At 42.7% G+C, this 18,701-nt stretch overlaps 1 protein-coding gene across 3 annotated transcripts in view; it reads left to right on the plus strand.

Moving 5' to 3' along the window:
• Positions 1-13,110: 13,110 nt before the first annotated feature.
• The window catches only part of pcdh1b (protocadherin 1b), a 150,586-nt gene continuing 144,995 nt past the window's right edge, over positions 13,111-18,701 (plus strand). For 2 of the 3 annotated variants that reach the window (XM_044041159.1, XM_044041162.1), the window contains exon 1: positions 14,370-14,392. In XM_044041159.1, the coding sequence (XP_043897094.1) occupies positions 14,385-14,392 (8 nt within the window). In that variant the 5' untranslated portion in view covers positions 14,370-14,384. Of the gene's footprint in view, positions 13,658-14,369; positions 14,393-18,701 lie in introns of those variants that run through there. The other variant, XM_044041160.1, reaches the window with a different exon arrangement.

An 18,701-nucleotide genomic window follows, 5' to 3' on the forward strand; every position in this document is an offset into this window, starting at 1 on the left:
TAATCCAGCCTCTGCTGCCGCTGGGAAATCAAACATAAATTGATTTGTAATCAAGGTCTCGTGACCTCTGTATAAATAAATATATATGTATATATATATATATATACAGTTTCATGTTTCATGTTTTCATATCCACAGACAGACTGTGTTCACTCTGTCACTTCACTGCAGTAAAAGGCTTTTTTTTTTATCACTTTATTGAAAAGATGGTGAAAACATTGTATAAATACACGAATAACGAGTCAAAATGAGTGAAACTGATACGTTATTGACCCAGTGTTACTGTTTACAACTGGAGTTTACTATTTATGTACGGGTTACATGTACATGTACAGTCTATGTGTACGGTCTGAGTGTATGGTCTATGTGTATGTTTACATGTACAGTGTACATGTACGGTTTACATATAGTCTACATGTACGGTTTACATGTGCCTGTACACCCTGTGTATGGTCTATGTGTACGGTTTATATGTACGTGTACAGCCTGTGTACGGTCTACATGTCCGGTCTGCGTGTACGGTTTACGTGTATGTTTACATGTACGGTCTGAGTGTATGGTCTACGTGTATGGTTTACATGTGGTTTACATGTACTTTACATGTACGGTCTGAGTGTATGGTCTATGTGTACGTTTACATATGCTTTACATATACGGTCTGAGTGTATGGTCTATACGTTTCTGTACGGTATGGTCTGAGTGTATGGTCTATGTGTACGGTTTACATGTACGCTGAGTGTATGGTCTACGGTAACATGTACGGTGCGGTCTGAGTGTATGGTCTACGTACAGTTTACATGTACGTTTTCATGTAGATCTGAGTGTATGGTTTACATGTACGTTTACATGTACGGTCTGAGTGTACGGTTTACGTGTACGGTTTACATGTACGGTCAGAGTGTATGGTCTACGTGTATGGTTTCCATGTACGTATACAGCCTGTGTATGATCTACATGTATGGTCTACGTGTATGTTTCCATGTACAGTTTACATATAGTCTATGTGTAGGGTTTACATGTGCGTGTACAGTCTGTGTATAGTCTATGTGTACAGTTTACGTGTACTGTCTACATGTACAAGTCTACATGTGTGGTTTACATGTACGGTCTATGTATGTGCAGTCTATGTAGTCACAGATCTTTGAGCTTAAGGAAAGCGATCATCAAACAGCGTTTTCTCTCCTCTTCATCTTTAACGACGTCAGTTCATGAAGAATCTCATTTCCTCTAGTACGGATGAAGAGATGGATGAATGGATGAATAGATGGATGACTGATAAAGCCTTCTTTTCATGGGAGTATGAATGATAATGAATGTTAATCTTTTCTCTGTTGGTTTGACCTCGACAACAAACAAACACAAGATGCTAAATAGCTTTGAGTGAGTGTGTGTGTGTGTGTGTTAGCTGCCAGATTGATTGGCAATACTTTCCACTGGCTGCCATGGTAACAGAAGAAGATTTAAAAATCTCCCTGTTTCTTCCCGCTGTTGCTGACTCCGCCCCTTTAACTTATAGCACACACACACACACACAGACAAGCAGCAGAAATGAAAGTTACTTTGAGCATAAACAAAGACAGGAGGCTTTAAAATGGACGCCGTGGACATTTATAATCCGTCCGTGAGCGGATGCCAGACCATCTGCTGCTCGTCTTCTTCACGACGCTGACGCCTCCTGAACCAGAACATCTGAGGTTCTTATCATTTTCTCAGGGTTTGGACTCCAGAACACAACATTTAGAACAAATCTTTCGTCTTATTTCTGTCTTTTTTCTTTTCGTGTGAAGACGCATTTCTGACGACTTCTGCTGCTGACCACTGTGTGTGTGTGTGTGTGTGTGTGTGTGTGTGTGTGTGAACGTCACTGTCCTTTACTTCACTGTATTGATCTGTGATCAGCTGTGTATCAGCTGTGATGGTGACCTGCTGTCAGGTATTGATCTGATCACTTGTATTGGTAACACAGTGTCACTCACGCACACACACACACACCTGTAGTGACACACTGATGCAACTCGATAGAGAGACAGACAGAGAGAGAGAGAGAGAGAGTGTGTTTTTTTTTTCTTAATGAGATAATGAGCCGCGTCTGTATATGACAGGTCAAAGGTCACCTAACAAACAAGAGGCTGACACCACCCCCCCCTCCCTGTGTTCACACCCGCCTCTGTTTCCATGACCCTCTGCCACGGCCCCGCCCACCTCACCTCACTGTTGATGTTTCTGTCGTTTGATTGGCTCAACCTCACCGCCCTGTTAATTACACCTCTCCCCCCCTCAAACCCACAGCAGTGACCGCTGTCGCCGTGGCAACCACACCTGAGAATGCCGTTGATCCATTTGCAGTGATTTTTCACATTAGTGTGTTTTTTCTATATATATATTTTTGATATTACCTTTATATATTATACTATATTATATGTATTATATTGTTTATTTGTCTATAACATCTTCTCTGTCTATATAGATAGACATAGCTAGCTACCATAGATAGCTCAATTGATAGTTATATGCTAGCTAGCATAGATATATAGCAATTTGCTATCATAGATGGATAGCTAAACGATAGTTAGATAGACGCTAGCTAGCATAGATAGATGGAAGTTAGCTAGCATAGATTGCTCAATTGGTAATTATACGCTAGCATACATATATAGAGGCTAGCTAGCATAGATAGCTCAATTGATAGATAGAAACTAGCTAGCACAGATATATAGAAGCTAGCATAGATAGACGCTAGCTAGCAAAGATAGCTCAATTGAGAGTTATACCCTAGCTAGCATGGATATATATAGAAGTTTGCTAGCACAGATGATAGCTCAATCGATAGTTAGATAGACACTAGCTAGCATACACAGATAGAAGCTATCATAGCTAGCTCGATAAATAGTTACATAGATGCTAGCTCGCATAGATACAGTATATATCACAATTGATAGTTATACACTAGCTAGCATAGATATATAGAAGTTAGCTAGCATAGATAGCTCCATTGATAGATGATAGATGCTAACTAGAAGCTAGATAGTATGATTGATAGTTAGATAGAATCGATAGATAACAAAACATTTATACACAATGACAAATAAACAAAGAGCTGAAATTAAATGTATTTTTTGGCTCAGACCATTTTAAAATGAGAGGGGAAACTGAACACACACAGATACTAACACTCAATATAAAAAAACATAAATCCCCCCTAAGTGAGTTGAGCTGTTGGTTTGATCCAGGGCTGTAGTATTTAGCTAAGCTCCGCCCTCTGCCACAGCTTTTGACCAAACCAGGAAGAGAACTGGACTTCAAACAAACACAGGTAACGACAAACTAAGAAAAATGAATGAATGAAAGAATTGTTTTAACCAAAAACACTGATTTTCTCTCTGGTGTTTGGTGTGAGAGAGTGAGTGATATTTACAAACTTTAGTTTCCTGTTGGAAAAGTCGGATAAAGACGCAAACGTGTTCTGATGCAGATTTGATCGCGTCAGTCTTTTGTTAGGTGTCCCTGCTGATAGTCTTGACTTCACGTAGCACGTGACCGAGGTCATGGTCCAGATCACAACAGTCGTTTAAATGCTGCAGTGATATAAATGTACATCTTTATCAGAAGAAGAAGAAGCAGCCCGGACAGGTGGTTGATCTGTTTTTACCTGGAGCGCTAACCTTGTTTAGGTTTGGTTCCCACTCTTAACCCGAGGACCTGCCTGCTCCTCGGTGGAATACTCAAGGATGAGCGGTGCCTCTAAAAAATATGTTTTTATTCTCCTGCCCTCCGCTGACTTTCCTTTATTTTGAACTGTAAGGAAGCGTCCGTGTGAGCTGTCATGTCGTTGTGGGAAGCCGCCCGCTGTGAGCGCATTCTCAGCTGGTTGTAAAGAGATAAAGACGCCACACTGAGATTCAGACAAGGCCCGCGTTCCTGTGCCGCAGCCCAGAAAATAAGCAAATCGAAAATAGCAGTTTAATACATAAATCATATCTGGGAAAATCACTTTCTTTTAAAAAAGGAGAATAAGTCAGAACACAGGAGCCGAGTCTGACTGTGCAGCTCTCAGCGTTTCCCTCCAAACCCTTTGTGTCGCGGCTCTTTTGGCTAACGCGGGGTTAATTAGCCCAACGCCGTGCGCCGCTCACGAAATGTCAGACTCGCTGGCTGCGGTTTGACTTCCTGGACGGGGAGGGGTCAAAGGTCGACGGCAGGTTTACTGAACCCTTTCCCGCTCACCTTTATCCAAATGTCACACAGGAACCATTAGCGTGGGCTCGGCTGCTGCGGGGACCACGGAGATGGAGACATCCTCGCCGCCGCCGCCGCTGATGATGACGATGATGATGGACCCGGCGACCCACGAGACGCCCGACACTCGAAACCTACGAGGTTCACTGAGAAGCAAAGAGGTGCGAGTCCCCACTTCCTCTTCCTGTCTGTCTGTCTGTCTGTCTTCATCTCAAAGTCCATAATCACAGTTCAAAGTCCCTTGTTTCTTAAATCCTGTAGGATTTTAATCCAGAGTTCTCTTTCAGAGGAAAGAAAATAAAAGTTATCATAAAAAGACGACGATGAAGATGGTGAGAGGGAAAATGAGAGGGAAAGAGAGAGGTGGGATTAAGACATTGTTTTCTCAAAGTAGCCTGGCACAGATTATGAGGCCTTGGAAAGTGGTTTATTGGATGTCAACACGAAAATGCAAGGGTGGCATTTTGGAAGCGTTTCAAGGCTCCTTATAATGTGAAGAAGAACACAAGGACAGTTGACCCCTGAAAAGAAGGGAAAAGAGGCGTTTCAACGCAGTTACTATCAAAAACCTTTTAAAACCGTTTACATTCGGGCTCAAAATATCATTTTAGATGAATTATGGTCTTGATCTTTACAAAAATCAGCACAAATATCACACAGAAATCATTTAAAATATGTTTTGTCCAATGAAAATGAGAATAACGATGTAAAAATGGCCATTCCCTCTGATATCGGGAATCAAATAATCGCAGTTAGACATTTATTCAAATTTGTTCAAGCCTAATTTACATTTAATTGTCTCCTTCTACTTCAGGGGATCTTAATCTGACTAAGACTAGCTCTATTTTAGTCTGACTAAGTGTGGAGTAATCAGACTATGAATCGCATTATCCAGGTATGTTAGTCCGACTAAGACTAGATCCATTTTAGTCTGACTATGTGTGGAGTAATCAGACTATGAATTGCATTATCCACGTATGTTAGTCCGACTAAGACTAGCTCCATTTTAGTCTGACGATGGTGGAGTAATTGGACTACGAATCACATTATTTGGGTACATTAGTCCGACTAAGACTAGCTCCATTTTAGTCTGACTGGTGGAGTAATTGGGGTACATTAGTCCGACTAAGACTAGCTCCATTTTAGTCTGACTATGGTGGAGCAATTGGACTACGAATCACATTATTTGGGTACATTAGTCCAACTAAGACTAGCTCCATTTTAGTCAGACTATGTGTGGAATAATGAGACTATGAATCACATTATTCAGGTACATTAGTCTGACTAAGACTAGCTCCACTTTAGTCAGACTACCGTGTTAACAGGACATGTTAACAGAAAAGTGAATTATTGTTTCGGCCTTTGACTAAAATCTGACTTTTAACATGAACGCAAACGCACTATTTCTTCTCATTTCCATGAATATGAACATGAATATGAACATGAATATGAACATGAGTATATATATAAACTCAGATTTGAGTCATGGCTGAAAACGCTGACTGCACCAAACAAGGAAAATCAGAGTGTTTCTCCCACTGTGTGCACACATGGTTTCACAAAGCTAATGTGATGACACAAGTGTTCTTTTCAAACGTCTCAATGAACCAGACGCCGCGTCGCGTGAGCTCGGAAACATCGCGCGTTCCTCTCATCCACCGCCATTGTAACCACTTCTTTTTTCCCCCTGAATAAACAAACGTCGCCGCGCGACGCTCACAATCCACAATATTAAGTTCAATCAGAGCCCCGCGGGGACGCCGGCGACCCTGCCGCCACCGCGCTGCGCGGAAGAAGAATACGGCTGATTGCTGCCGCGCGTACGTTCACGTCAGCGCCATAATGTGACTCATTAAGGAGCCTTGTCGACTGTTTCCTAACAGAGCAGATTATTAATCCCATTGAGGGAGCGGCGCTTTACACGCCCGGTTACTTGGAAACATACGGAAGGGGGGGAAAAGGGTGATGCCGCAGAATTTGAATTGAAAATGTGGAGAGGAAGTGGAACTGTAGGCTTTTTTACATTTATGGGCAGAAGAAAAAAGGAAATCTGAGTTTTTTTAACCCACTTAAACATGTCTGCAGTTAAAAATGGACGACAGAAGAGATATTAATAGTAAAAGTAGCAGGGTTTGTACCCGTGTGGCAGCCATTTTGGAACCCCATGTCCAGTCCAATCCAATCCAAAAGACTTCAGTTTAAGTCCACGATGTCTTCAGAACGTGTCCACGTCTTTATTTCACTGTTTCACAGACTTTTCCATCTGGAAACTGAAGTTTCGTAGACTGTAAACTTTCCCACACCAAACCCCATAGAGAAAATCAGTGATTTTAGCTGGCGTGGACACAGGAGCTGCTGGTCTACTGCTGCCTCGTGTGGTCACTTTGTGTCACTGACGTTAATCTGAATGAAGGTTTTAAAATGCCGAAGTGACAAAATAAGACATTTAAACTCATGGTTCTGAGGTTACTGTTCTTACTGTTATTCAACAACTCCCGTGTGCTGTGACGTTAAAATCACTGATTTTCTCTATGGGGTTTGGTGTGGGAGAGTGAGTGGTTTATAAACTTCAGTTTCTTGTTGGAAAAGTCCGTCTCACAGTGAGATAAAGACGTGAAACTTGTTCTTAAGACATCGTAGACTTATGGGAACCTGTGTGTAACATACACATGTGTACATATATACATGCATGTGTTCTGCGGTGCAGCTTCTCCTCGCTCCTCCCCGTCTGTAGCTTCAGCGTTCAGATTTCCTCCTCTGGGATCAATAAAGTTTCATCTGATCTTATCTATAGATGTTTACTGTCGGCGTCTAATTAATTTGGCTCGTTAGCAGCAGGTAGCTGCCGCAGATTACAGATTATAGTCTATTCATCAAAGCGGCGCGGGGGCGAGCGCTGAATGCGAAGCAGCCGCCGGCTGAATGAGGAGGAAACGGAGCTCAGACGCGTTTCCCTGCTGGTTGAACTGTGACCTGCAGGCTCTTCATGTCAACATCAGCTAATCTCCGTCGTTTTATGAACACGTTCACGTCTGTGTCTCGCTGTTAGACAGGAAACTGACGTTTGTAAACCACTCACTCTCCCACACCAAACCCCATAGAGAAAATCAGTGATTTTAGGAGTATTTTACCAGTGATTCACAGGAGCTGTTGATCCACTGCTGCCTCCATCACTAAGTTCTAATGTCTGATTTTGTCAGTTCGGCTTTTGGAATCCTTTGTTCAGATTAACATAAGTGGCACAAAGTGACCACACGAGGCAGCAGAGGACCAGCAGCTCCTGTGTCCACGCCAGCTAAAATCACTGATTTTCTCTATGGGGTTTGGCGTGGGAGAGTTTAGTGTTTACAAACTTTTGTTTGGGTGACTAAACTCAGTTTCTTTGTTGGTTCACTGGGTAGGGGGCGCTGTCATCATCATCATCATTTCTTCATGCAACCACACTTTAGAAAACCCTTAGCTATCACTTTAGCCTAATTGAGAGGAGACACTCATAACATACATCACCTCAAGGCCAAGGCCTTAAAAATATTGAGGGGAGGAGAGAAACCCGACAGTTCACTCAATGAACAAGCACAGTCTCTCTCTGTGTGTGTCGATAGACCCCACCCGTCTGGCACGGACAGAGACTTAAAACAAAGCCACCAGCAGTTCTGTCGATACAGTTTAGTGTCCGTCTGTTTTTCCTCGGCTTGTGTTTTTGTCTCTCCCCCCCCGTCCCTCGTCCCTCGTCCTCCCGAAGACACATCGCAGCCCGTCTGCTCTCCGGAGAAGAACCGAACCTGTGCGGTCGACTTCGTTTCCCAGCATCCCGCTCAGCAATTAACCCCCCTGCCTGTGTGCACCCGCACTGATCAGCTCTAATATCCTTATCAATATTCCCGGTGTGTCCTCTGCAGCTCTGCTGCTCTCACACTCATCAGCCGAGTTACGGAGAGGGAAAAGTTCACTTTGTCACGCACACAGTTTGAATGTTGGACTCTTTTGTCTGTGTTTGTTTTGTTTTTTCTTCTTAATGCAGCTTTAGCGTGATCTGGGTTAAAGTGACTTAGTTCAGGGGTTTTTGAAGTGCGGTTGACACAGAGTCAGCACTGACTACTAATGGAAACCAGCATGAGACGCTGAGGCTGGTTCCACTGAAAACATGGTTAAAAAATACATTTTAGACACTTTACAAAAGACTCGGCTCATAAATTCTACGTCAGTTTAAGTCCACGATGTCTTAAGAACACGTCCGCGTCTTTATCTCACCGTGAGACACACTTTACGACAGGAAACTGAAGTTTGTAAACCGCTCACTCTCCCACGCCAAACCCCATAGAGAAAACCAGTCATTTAAGCTTGCGGGGACACAGGAGCTGCTGGTCCTCTGCTGCCTCGTGTGGTCACTTTGTGTCACTTATGTTAATCTGAACAAAGGATTTCAAAAGCCGAATTCACAAAATAAGACTTTTGAACTTTGTGATGGAGGCAGCAGTGGATCAACAGCTCCCGTGTGCTGTGACGTTAAAATCACTGATTTTCTCTATGGGGTTTGGTGTGAGAGACTTTACGGTTGGAAAAGTCCTTAAAATAACGTCCACTTAATGTAATGTCAATTTTTGTTCCGCCTCTCCTCGAGTTTTTAGTAAAAAAAACCCTAAACCTAGCGATGTAAATAATTGTCAGTCCTTCCCAATGACACACCTCCATTATTCATATAGACCTTGTAGTAACGGAGATCAACTCATTTCATTTGGAGCGGGTCATTTTCCCGCGGTGGCCTCATGAAAACAGTCATTAGTATTCATTAGTTTAGATGATATTGTTCCTGTATCATATGAATGATTCATCTCAGCAGCGCTCGCCGGCTGTTTCAGCTGCGTTTCCCTTCAAGCTTCTCTTTTTCCGTGTCTTACAACGACTTACAAAAGGAAATGTGAAAAGCAGTCAGAAGGCCACTCGCGGAATGCATACGTCACCCGAGGCTGACGGCCTTTCTCCACTCCAGATGATGACCCACACCTCCGCACAGTCAACAGTGTCTGAGTAACATCGCGCTGACACACAACCAGCACCAGGTTTTTATAAGCTCGCACCTGAGATGTTGCAGAAGAACTTTCTGGATCTGTGTAGAACTTTACCTGCTTCTAGAGATCAGTATTTTCATTCATCCTGATCTGTGGAGATAAATGAACTTCAATGGGACTGAACCGCTGCCGCCAAATCTGTACGTAATGACAGTTTTGCGCATCATAACGAAGATTTTCGGAAGAGCGGAAGGTTCCCAAACCGGGCAGATCTACGATATTTAATGATGATTCCATCAAAAATAATACACAATCTCTGGCGCAGAAGATGTTTATACTGAAATCACGTACTACGTAAAGTGGAAAAGATCGTGTACATCACCCCTGAAAATACAATTTAGTGGAATTTCGTAGATACTACCAAATTACAACTTTACGTACTACGTAACGACAAAGACTGATGCTCTGTTACTCCTGAAAATACCACCTCTGGTGGAATCACGAAGATATCGCGACCGAAATGCAACTTCACGTACTACGTAACGACAGAGACTTACTGTCTATCTCTCACAGCTCGCTCTGATTGCGTTGGCGTCCTCATACTTTTGTCCTGGCGCGCACGGTGGCGGCGGCGGCGGCGTCACAGGGGAAATTTTTTAATAATGGTCTCTTTTTAAACGAGTCATTTGTGAAGCGAAATTACGAGGCCATTCCCCAAATTCCTCACTTGGGAGTCGTGCTTTTATTTTATTTTCTTTACTCCCACCTCGCTTTGATTTGCTTCCTTCATTCCCCTCAAATTAATAATTCAACAATTCAAGTTCAATAATTAATATTCTTATCAGTTCCTTTCCCTCGGCGCCGACAGACTTCGGACTTTCGCTTGCGTTCACGCTCTGATTGGATGTTTGGTGCAGCAATGCTCTCTGGGACTCGTAGTCCTTTCACAACGTGCGGACTTTTCTTTTTTCAAACCAGTGAAGCATACGTTCGGCACACGGCGTTTTATGATTGGTGATGATTATCTGCCGCATTATAATTGTTTTTTTCTTGTACATTATGCTAATTAGCCCAGTTTCCAAAACACTCTGGTGACTTCCAGACTTCGGGAAAAGTGTCGGGTGACGGTTAAAGCCGCGCTAGGCGACACAGATTTGTCGTTTTTATCAATATTTTGATGCGATGCTTGTTTGCAGTTTGAACACTAGGTGGCACACTAACATAGGGGTTTAAGCTATGACATCAGTTGTTGTGTGACGCGGACAGGCAAACAGTTTTTTAGCCGCATTTGCGCTAGGTTACGTTTTGTTTTGACAGAATGTTTCTTGACTTCTTGATTTGGATCTTACTGGACTGGATTGTTTGCGATAAATCGGTACTTGAGGAACATCACGTTGTCTCACTTTGTGAGCAAACAGCGATATCCCCGTACTAGCATTGGTAACGACTTCCTAACCTGCAAAAAAAAAACCTAAAAGTAAAAAGTATGGGATCTCAAATGGAGCCTTGTGGAACACCAAGTTTAAATGTGAAATTTTTACATGAATATTCATCAGTAAAATATTATTAATATTAATATTATTGGATTATACTGTCCATATAATACTAGAATGGATATGTATTTATACTGCAATAATGTAAAACAATCTTATGTATACATGTGTTTGTATATGTGTATACGTGTGTGTATGAGTATATATAATAATAAACTAAAATGTATCTATAATGTAGCACAGATTAGTGAAATGAGTATAAATAGCAGTGATTATAAAGTTATAAATTATATAAAAAATATTAAATAATAAAGGTTTTTTTTTTACTTTAACTTCTTATGTTAAAAAAAAGTAAAGGGTGATTTCATGATATTTAATTTTTTAAATGCTTTAAATGCTTTAAATGCTGCTTTTGATCCCAGTGAGCAGATGTAGCAGCCATATGTACATACCATAATATCCGTGTGTGTGTGTGTGTGTGTGTGTGGTTTAAGCTCCTGCACAGCAGAAATAATAACAGCCCAATAAATAAATAACAGCATGTTTGTTTTTTTTCTCTCTCACTGTACACACACACACACACGCGCGCGCACGCACACACACACGCGCGCGCACAGAGGCTCCATTTTGTTTTATTTCCCCCTGCTGTTTTTACAGCGGCGGGAAAAGCCCACGCGCTGCTCTCTCCCCCCCCTCTCTTCCTCACTCTCTCCCTCTCACTCACTCACGTGCCGGCTGTCGCCTGTAGGGGGCGCTCAGAGCGCGAGAGTGAGATGCAAACCTGTGAGTGTGTGTGTGTGTGTGTGTGTGGAGCAGGACTGAGCAGAGGCAGAGCGGGAGAGAGACATTCACTTATCATGCAGCACAGAGAGAGAGAGAGAGAGCGTGTGTATGTGTGTGTCTTTTAAATATAAAAGACTTTATATTTAAAGTCTTTTCACTGCGTCATTGTGTCACATGACCCAGATGAGACGTATATGTCCACATATATGACAACTATACGACATATATAAGTTTAGAAACGTATAAAATATGTTCATTCATTACAAATATATGTGTTTATACACGTCAGGTGTATAAATATGTACGTTTACATATATTTAATGTGTGGTAATGCAAAATATTCACATTTACATATGAGTAAACATATATTTTTTACTATAGGTATTCCGTACGTTCGTTTCATGTATGTTTCAAGCTTATCAGTAAATATATGTCAATTCTTCTACAAAACTGTAATAATATATGTACATATACTTCCATATGTTATGTATAATTGTAAAAATGTTTAGTATAATTATACGTACATATGTTAATATCTATTTGGAATGTATTTACCTTCACAAACTTTACTACAAGTATTTCTTATATATTTCAAACATATCAGTAAATATATAGGCAACATTATCCTACGTCGATTCTTGAACGCAACTGTATATGTGAAATATATATTCACATATGTTTTTATACACACATCAGGTGTCAAAATATGTATTTGTACGTATATATTTCATGTATGGAAATGCAGTATAATTACATGTACATTAATATGTGTTTTGAATATATTTACAAGTGCAAACTTAACTATAAGTGTATCATATATGTTTGAAACATCAGTGACATACTAAATATATATATGTTACATTAGCATGTTGAATATGTACACATACTTATATATGTGAAATATAAGGCGGGAAACATACATGAATATATACTATTCACATACGTTTCTCTATATAAAACATGCACATATATATGTTTTTGACATATATGTGTAAAACACATACTTCCATGTGTTATGTACATATATTTCTTAACGTACATGTACACATGTATGTATGAACATATACCACATATAAACACAACACATATATACATTATACGTTACATAGTTTCCCTGACTTGTCTCGCGCTGTGTGCAGCAGGAACTCTCGTTATTTCTTGATTCTGCGCTCACTCGTTTACATTGTGTACATTAGCGCGCGGAGAGGAAGTGAGAGTCGTGTTTGTGTTAAATAAATGACACGAGAATGTTGGGAAACCCGGAGTTGTAGAGGGAAGAAGAGGAGGAGGAGGAGGAGGAGGAGGCTGCTCCGCCTCAGAGAGAGAGGGGGAGAGAGAGATTCACTCACACACTCACTCAGTCACTCACACACACTCACTCACGTACACTCACTCAGTCACACACACGGTGCAGCGGCGCTGGACCGGGAGGCGGCAGAGCAGCGCAGAGCAGCGCGGACACACGCAGAGTTTGTGGCGGCGGAGCGGACACCGCGCGTCGGGCTTGGAAACTATAAACCACCGGAGCTGCTCTTTTATTTTCTTGGGGAGACTTTTTTTTTTTTATAATTAAAAAGCCAATTTTTCTCCTCTTTTTTTCTCCCACTCCTCCGTCCGCTGACACTTCTTCTTCTTCCTCCACCGCCTTCACCTCCCGCAGAGAGCCGGAGGATGCTGCTCCCGCTCCCGCTGCTGTCACCGCAAACTGGCCCGCAGTGAGTGAGGCAGTGAGTGGGTGACATCTCCTCCTCAGCGCTGCACAGCACGGCTCGGCTCGGCTCGGGTCTTCCCCCGGTTGAGAGAGACAGAGGGAGAGAGGGAGAGGAGGCACCGGCGCGGCGGCAGCGCAGCGCAGCGCAGAGAGGATCCGCGGAGCCGCAGCAGCAGCAGCAGCAGCAGCGGCGGCTCTTTTTCTGGTCACGACAGAGAAGAAAAAGTGGATTATCACCACTTCTTTCTCCAGCTGGATTTCCCTTATTTCTTCTTCTGTTTTTTTGTGTGGATTGGTTAATTCCGCCCAAACCTCGGGGGATCTGATCCGGATCTGCTGCGTCCGAACACCGAGGAGGAGCGGAGCTCGGTAACCGGGCTGGAGCGCTCCAAACTGGGGAACCGCGCGGCTCTCACCCGCTCCAGGTACGAACTTCTCTCTCTCCATCATCATCATCATCACTCCTCATATATGTGTGTGTGTGTAAACACACTCATAAATGTGTTAAATCCACGTGAGTGACATTTACGCGCTGCTCATACTCGCTTTTACGCACGAGGATAAAAGGCACTTTTACGTCCATTTGCGCCACTTGCGCGTGACTGACACGCACTCAGTCACTCGCAGTGAACGCGTGATTCCTGTTGCTGTGTGTAAACACTTGTTGTCGGTGTTAAAGCAGCGGAGAGCGAGCCCTCGCCGATGCTCGTTCCCAGCCTCTAATCTCGTGTGACGGCTGTTTTCAGAGCGAGATTACACTTAGAGCGCGCATTGATCCGCATCGATCCGCGCGCGTCCTCGACATAATATTACCTCCGCGTCTGGCGCTAATAAAAACCCCCGCGCGCGTGCTGTGGGTCACCGGCGGCTTCACCTCACCTCAGACTCCCGCTGCTGCTGCTGCGTTCGTGCGCAGAGGAGACAGAAGAGTGCATCATCATCATCATCATTCTGAGTTCTGCACAGACTCCTATAGAGTTGGCGCGTGCACACACTGTTCATCATCATCATTTTTTGGGTCATTTTTTTTCCTCCTGTATTGAGTAAAACCTGACTCGGTACCAGTCGTGACCACCAGGTGGCGCAGTGACTGTGCGTGAACGTCTTCAGGGTGAGACTCGTGAAGTCTGTGGATGATGGGAGCGTGAATGAATGAACGCGTGAGTTACAGCCATGTTTTCTCTCTTTAATGACAAAGCGTCAAAATGTCGTCAAGGCCACACCCCTTTGTCGGAAACTCTTTTTTCTTTCTTCACCACAGCCACTGAATCTCAAATATAAATCCAAAAAATGACAAGACAAAATGTGACTTTCGTAGAAGGAGTTCGTTAAATTACGAAACGTATTTACAAAAAAATGCTAGGTAATTCCGAAATTAAAAACGGCGCGACTTCAGTTTTGCTCGAGCGATTTTGTCATGATTTTTTTTCTTTTCGTACGTGGAGGAAAAAAAACTTGGTAGTTTAAGTTGAGCGTGTATCAAGTCATTTTAGCCACGCCCCCTTTTTATATTATACCAAGTAGGTCATGTGATTTGTTAAAAAAATATTTTTTTTCGCACATTTAAGTCGTGAAATGATGTCGTGAAGTAATTTTCCTGAAAAAGAGGAAGAAATGTTGCAGATTTGCACGCCGCGTTCTTCTCGCCACAATCACTGCTTTTACAAAAAATAAAGTTCGGAATAAAAATCGTAAAACCTCCAGCTTCGGTCCAGTCGTGTGTAAGTCATTAAAACCCTCACACACACACACACACACACACAGAGAACCTGAGCCTCACGGGCACCTGTAGATTCCAATCTTCCGCTTCTTCCTCGTTTTTATCGTATCGCGTAATCCATGTTATTTTCTTTCACTCTTGTTGCGTAGATACAGATTAAAGGAGGCGGAGTTTCGGTTAAATCCCACACACACTAATACAACACACGTACATACATGACATTTCTCTACATACGAGGTCACCTATATATGGAAATATAAGACTTATATGTCTCTATATGACGATTGTAAAACATACATATATGTATGTATATGTACACACACACATGCATGGTGTGAAATGTGTAAATATTTGTTCATATACGTGTTAAACGTACGCGTCACAGAGTCGTTTTCACCTCATACCTAACAGCATATATTGTGTGAAATATATATATAATATAATATATATATAGTGTTTATTCATATAGTTTGTATTTACATCACTCTTGACGTTACACGTGTGTGTGTGTGTGTACATATATAGTAAATCAATACGTCTATATGCAGATCTCTCTCACACACACACACACACACAGGCAGCACCTGTAGATTCAGATCTAACCTTTTCCTCTCACACACACACACACACACACACACACATATATATACAAGTATTATTCTGCATGTGTTGTTGACATTAATCTTAATCTGACGTGGTTTGGGCGAGAGTTGCAAGGGGAGTGGGCGTCGTCCTCGTCACCTCTGCAGGCGACGACGGCGACGGCTGCAGTTTCACCCGACAGGAATCCAGTCCGGCCGGTTGCTCCGGTTCTCCGTCTTTTCTTCTATGTTATTCTCTAGAGGGGGAGAGAGAGAGAGAGAGAGAGAGAGAGAGAGAGAGGGACGGTGGGCGTCCGACCTGCCCTACGTGTTAGAGAGAGAGAGAGAAGTACAAACATGGAGGCCGAGGCCGCTCCACGCCGTGTGATCGTCTCTGTTCCCACACTTGACCTTTGACCCCTCCCCTCTCCTCCTCCGTCTGCGGTTAAAACCGTGAGCGTTTTTCTTGTTCTTCTTGTCGTTTTCCCGCGGGATTTAAAAAACAACAACAACAAAATGTCTCATTAAAATCTCCGAGGTCGACTTTGTGGTTCCAGGTCAAGCTGCGCCCCTCGTGGACGCGGAGGAGATTTGCGGCCGGTTTGAGGCGCGGGGGGTGTGTGTGTGGCGATGACACGTCGCCGCCTCCTCTCGTTCGCTGCTGCGTGCGACGTCCACCAGCTCCGTGAGGACGGAGGACGAGCGGCGTCCGCTCCACGTACAAACCGAGACGTGTCAACACACACACACTCAGTTGTTCCGATAAACAAACAGACTTTTTGCAGAATTGTATTTTAGTGTGGATGAACAGAATTTGAGACTTTTATTTTGAAAACCTTGGGATCGTATTTTGGTGTGGATGAACAGAAACCATGATTTTTACTTTGAACATTTCCTTTTTGTGTTTTAGTGTGGACGTACAGAAATTGAGACTTTTATTTTGAAAACTGACTGATGGTGTTTTAGTGTGGACGAACTGAAACTGAGACTTATTTTGAAAATTGCATGGATGTGTTTCAGTGTGAACAAACGGAAATTGTGATTTTTACTTTGACATTTTCCGGATTGTGTTTCAGTGTGGATGAACAGGAACTGAGAAATTTATTTTGAAAACTATCTGATTGTGTTTTACTGTGGACAGACGGAAGTTGAGACTTTTATTTTGAAAACTTGTTTGATTGCGGTTTTATGTGAACAAACAGCTACTGAGACTTTTATTTTGAAAGTTGCATGGATGTGTTTTAGTGTGGACAAACAGAAACACAGACGCCATGAATGGCGCTCTGTGAACGGTATTTAAATTAAACCTGTGTGTAGAAAATTCATGGTGGGAGACAAAGGTCTGTCGTGGTTGTGGACGGCGTTGTCAGCAGATGTTTGGGGGCGTGTCCTGGTCTCCTGGTTTCCTGCTGTAAATGAGACTAAAAGCTCTTTTTATTGAGCCGCTGTTTTTACGACTCTATTGATTTTCCTCCTGTTCTGTCCGGGGTTAAAGTCACTGGGACGCATTTGAAAGTCGCTCGTGTCGGAGACGCAGGAGAAGAAGCTCGATGAGAGGATGAGAGGATGATCGTCGTGGATTATTTTAATCTGAGAAAAGATCGTCGGCGATCATAAAGTGACCACACGAGGCAGCAGTGGACCAGCAGCTCCTGTGTCCCCGCGAGCGAAAATCGCTGATTTTCTCTATGGGCTTTGGTGTGGGAGAGTGAGCGGTTTACAAACTTCACTTTCCTGTTGTAAGAATCTGTCTGACAGTGAGATAAATTAAAAGATAAATTATTATTATAATAATAATAATAATAGTAGTAATAATAATAATAATCCACAGGCTGCCGTAGTCGGACACGTGGAATAAATATGTTGCAGTGGATTTAAAGCAGAACAACATTGTGATGATTCCTGCTGTTCATCTGTTATCCACTCCCATAATCCTCTGCTGCTGCTGCTGCTTCTGCTGCCAGACCATCAGTGTGTGTGTGTGCGTCACATGGCAGATTTCCTGCCTCAGTGCCTCTGAGCAGCCGCCGCGGTGAAACCGGTCCTGAAACCATGAGAATCAGTGAGTCAGCGAGATTACAATCCAACATTTCCTGTGTGACAGTGGAGTCACACGGACACACACACACACACGTTTACAGAAGGCGTGGACACACACACACACACACACACACGCTCAGGTGTGTTTGGTGTCCGCTGCAGGACACAGTTGTTTGTGTGTCAGCGCGGTGAAGTCACTCATGTTTATTTAGTGATCACTGGAGAGTGTTTAACCTCGGCTGAGTCACTGCTCGCTGCCAAACCTCAACACAAACCAGCCTTCAGAGGAATAACTGACGCAAACCTGTCTGTCTTCACTACTTTGTGTCAACAACATGAAGAAAACGCACGTTAATAACAACTAATTATTAACCTTTGACTTTTTTACGTTGGTCTAAATGTAAAAAAATAGAAACCCAAATCTTGCGTGGTTGTGTTTAACGTGGATGAACAGATTCTGAAAACTGCGAGGAAGCGTTCTATTGTGGATGGACTGAAACTGGGTCTTTTACTTTGAAACTGTGAGGTTTTGTTTTAGTGTGTAGGAGCAAATTATTGTGAAAATTGCAGTGTTGTGTTTGAATGTGGACAAAGAGCAACTTAGCCTTTTATTTTGGAAACTGTCAAGTTGTGTTTAGCCTTGGACAAACAGAAACAGAGACATTTATTTTGAAAGCGGATAGTGTTTTAGAGTGGATGGACAGAAACTGAAACTTTTATTTTGAAAACTGTTTTAGCGTGGATGGATAGACACTGAAACTTGTATTTTGAAAACTGATTGCGCTTTAGTGTGGATGGACAGACACTGAAATTTTATTTTGAAAACTGTTTTAGTGTGGATGGACAGACACTGAAACTTTTATTTTGAAAACTGTGTTTTAGCGTGGATGGACAGAAATTAAGACTTATTTTGAAAGGCTTGGGATTGTGTTTTGGTGTGGACGAACAGAAACTGGGACCTTTATTTTGAAATGTGAAGGGTTACGTGATTTGGTCACATGACCTTTTTTTCTTTTACTGGTCGTAACCATGACGACACCTGTCACTGATGTCAAATAGAAAACACACATTAGTGTGGACGGAGCCATGTGAACCCCGGTGTCCACTCACTGCACTGTGATTGGCAGG

This window comes from Solea senegalensis, linkage group LG12, assembly GCF_019176455.1.
Source record: "Solea senegalensis isolate Sse05_10M linkage group LG12, IFAPA_SoseM_1, whole genome shotgun sequence".
Taxonomy (NCBI): Eukaryota; Metazoa; Chordata; class Actinopteri; order Pleuronectiformes; family Soleidae; genus Solea; species Solea senegalensis.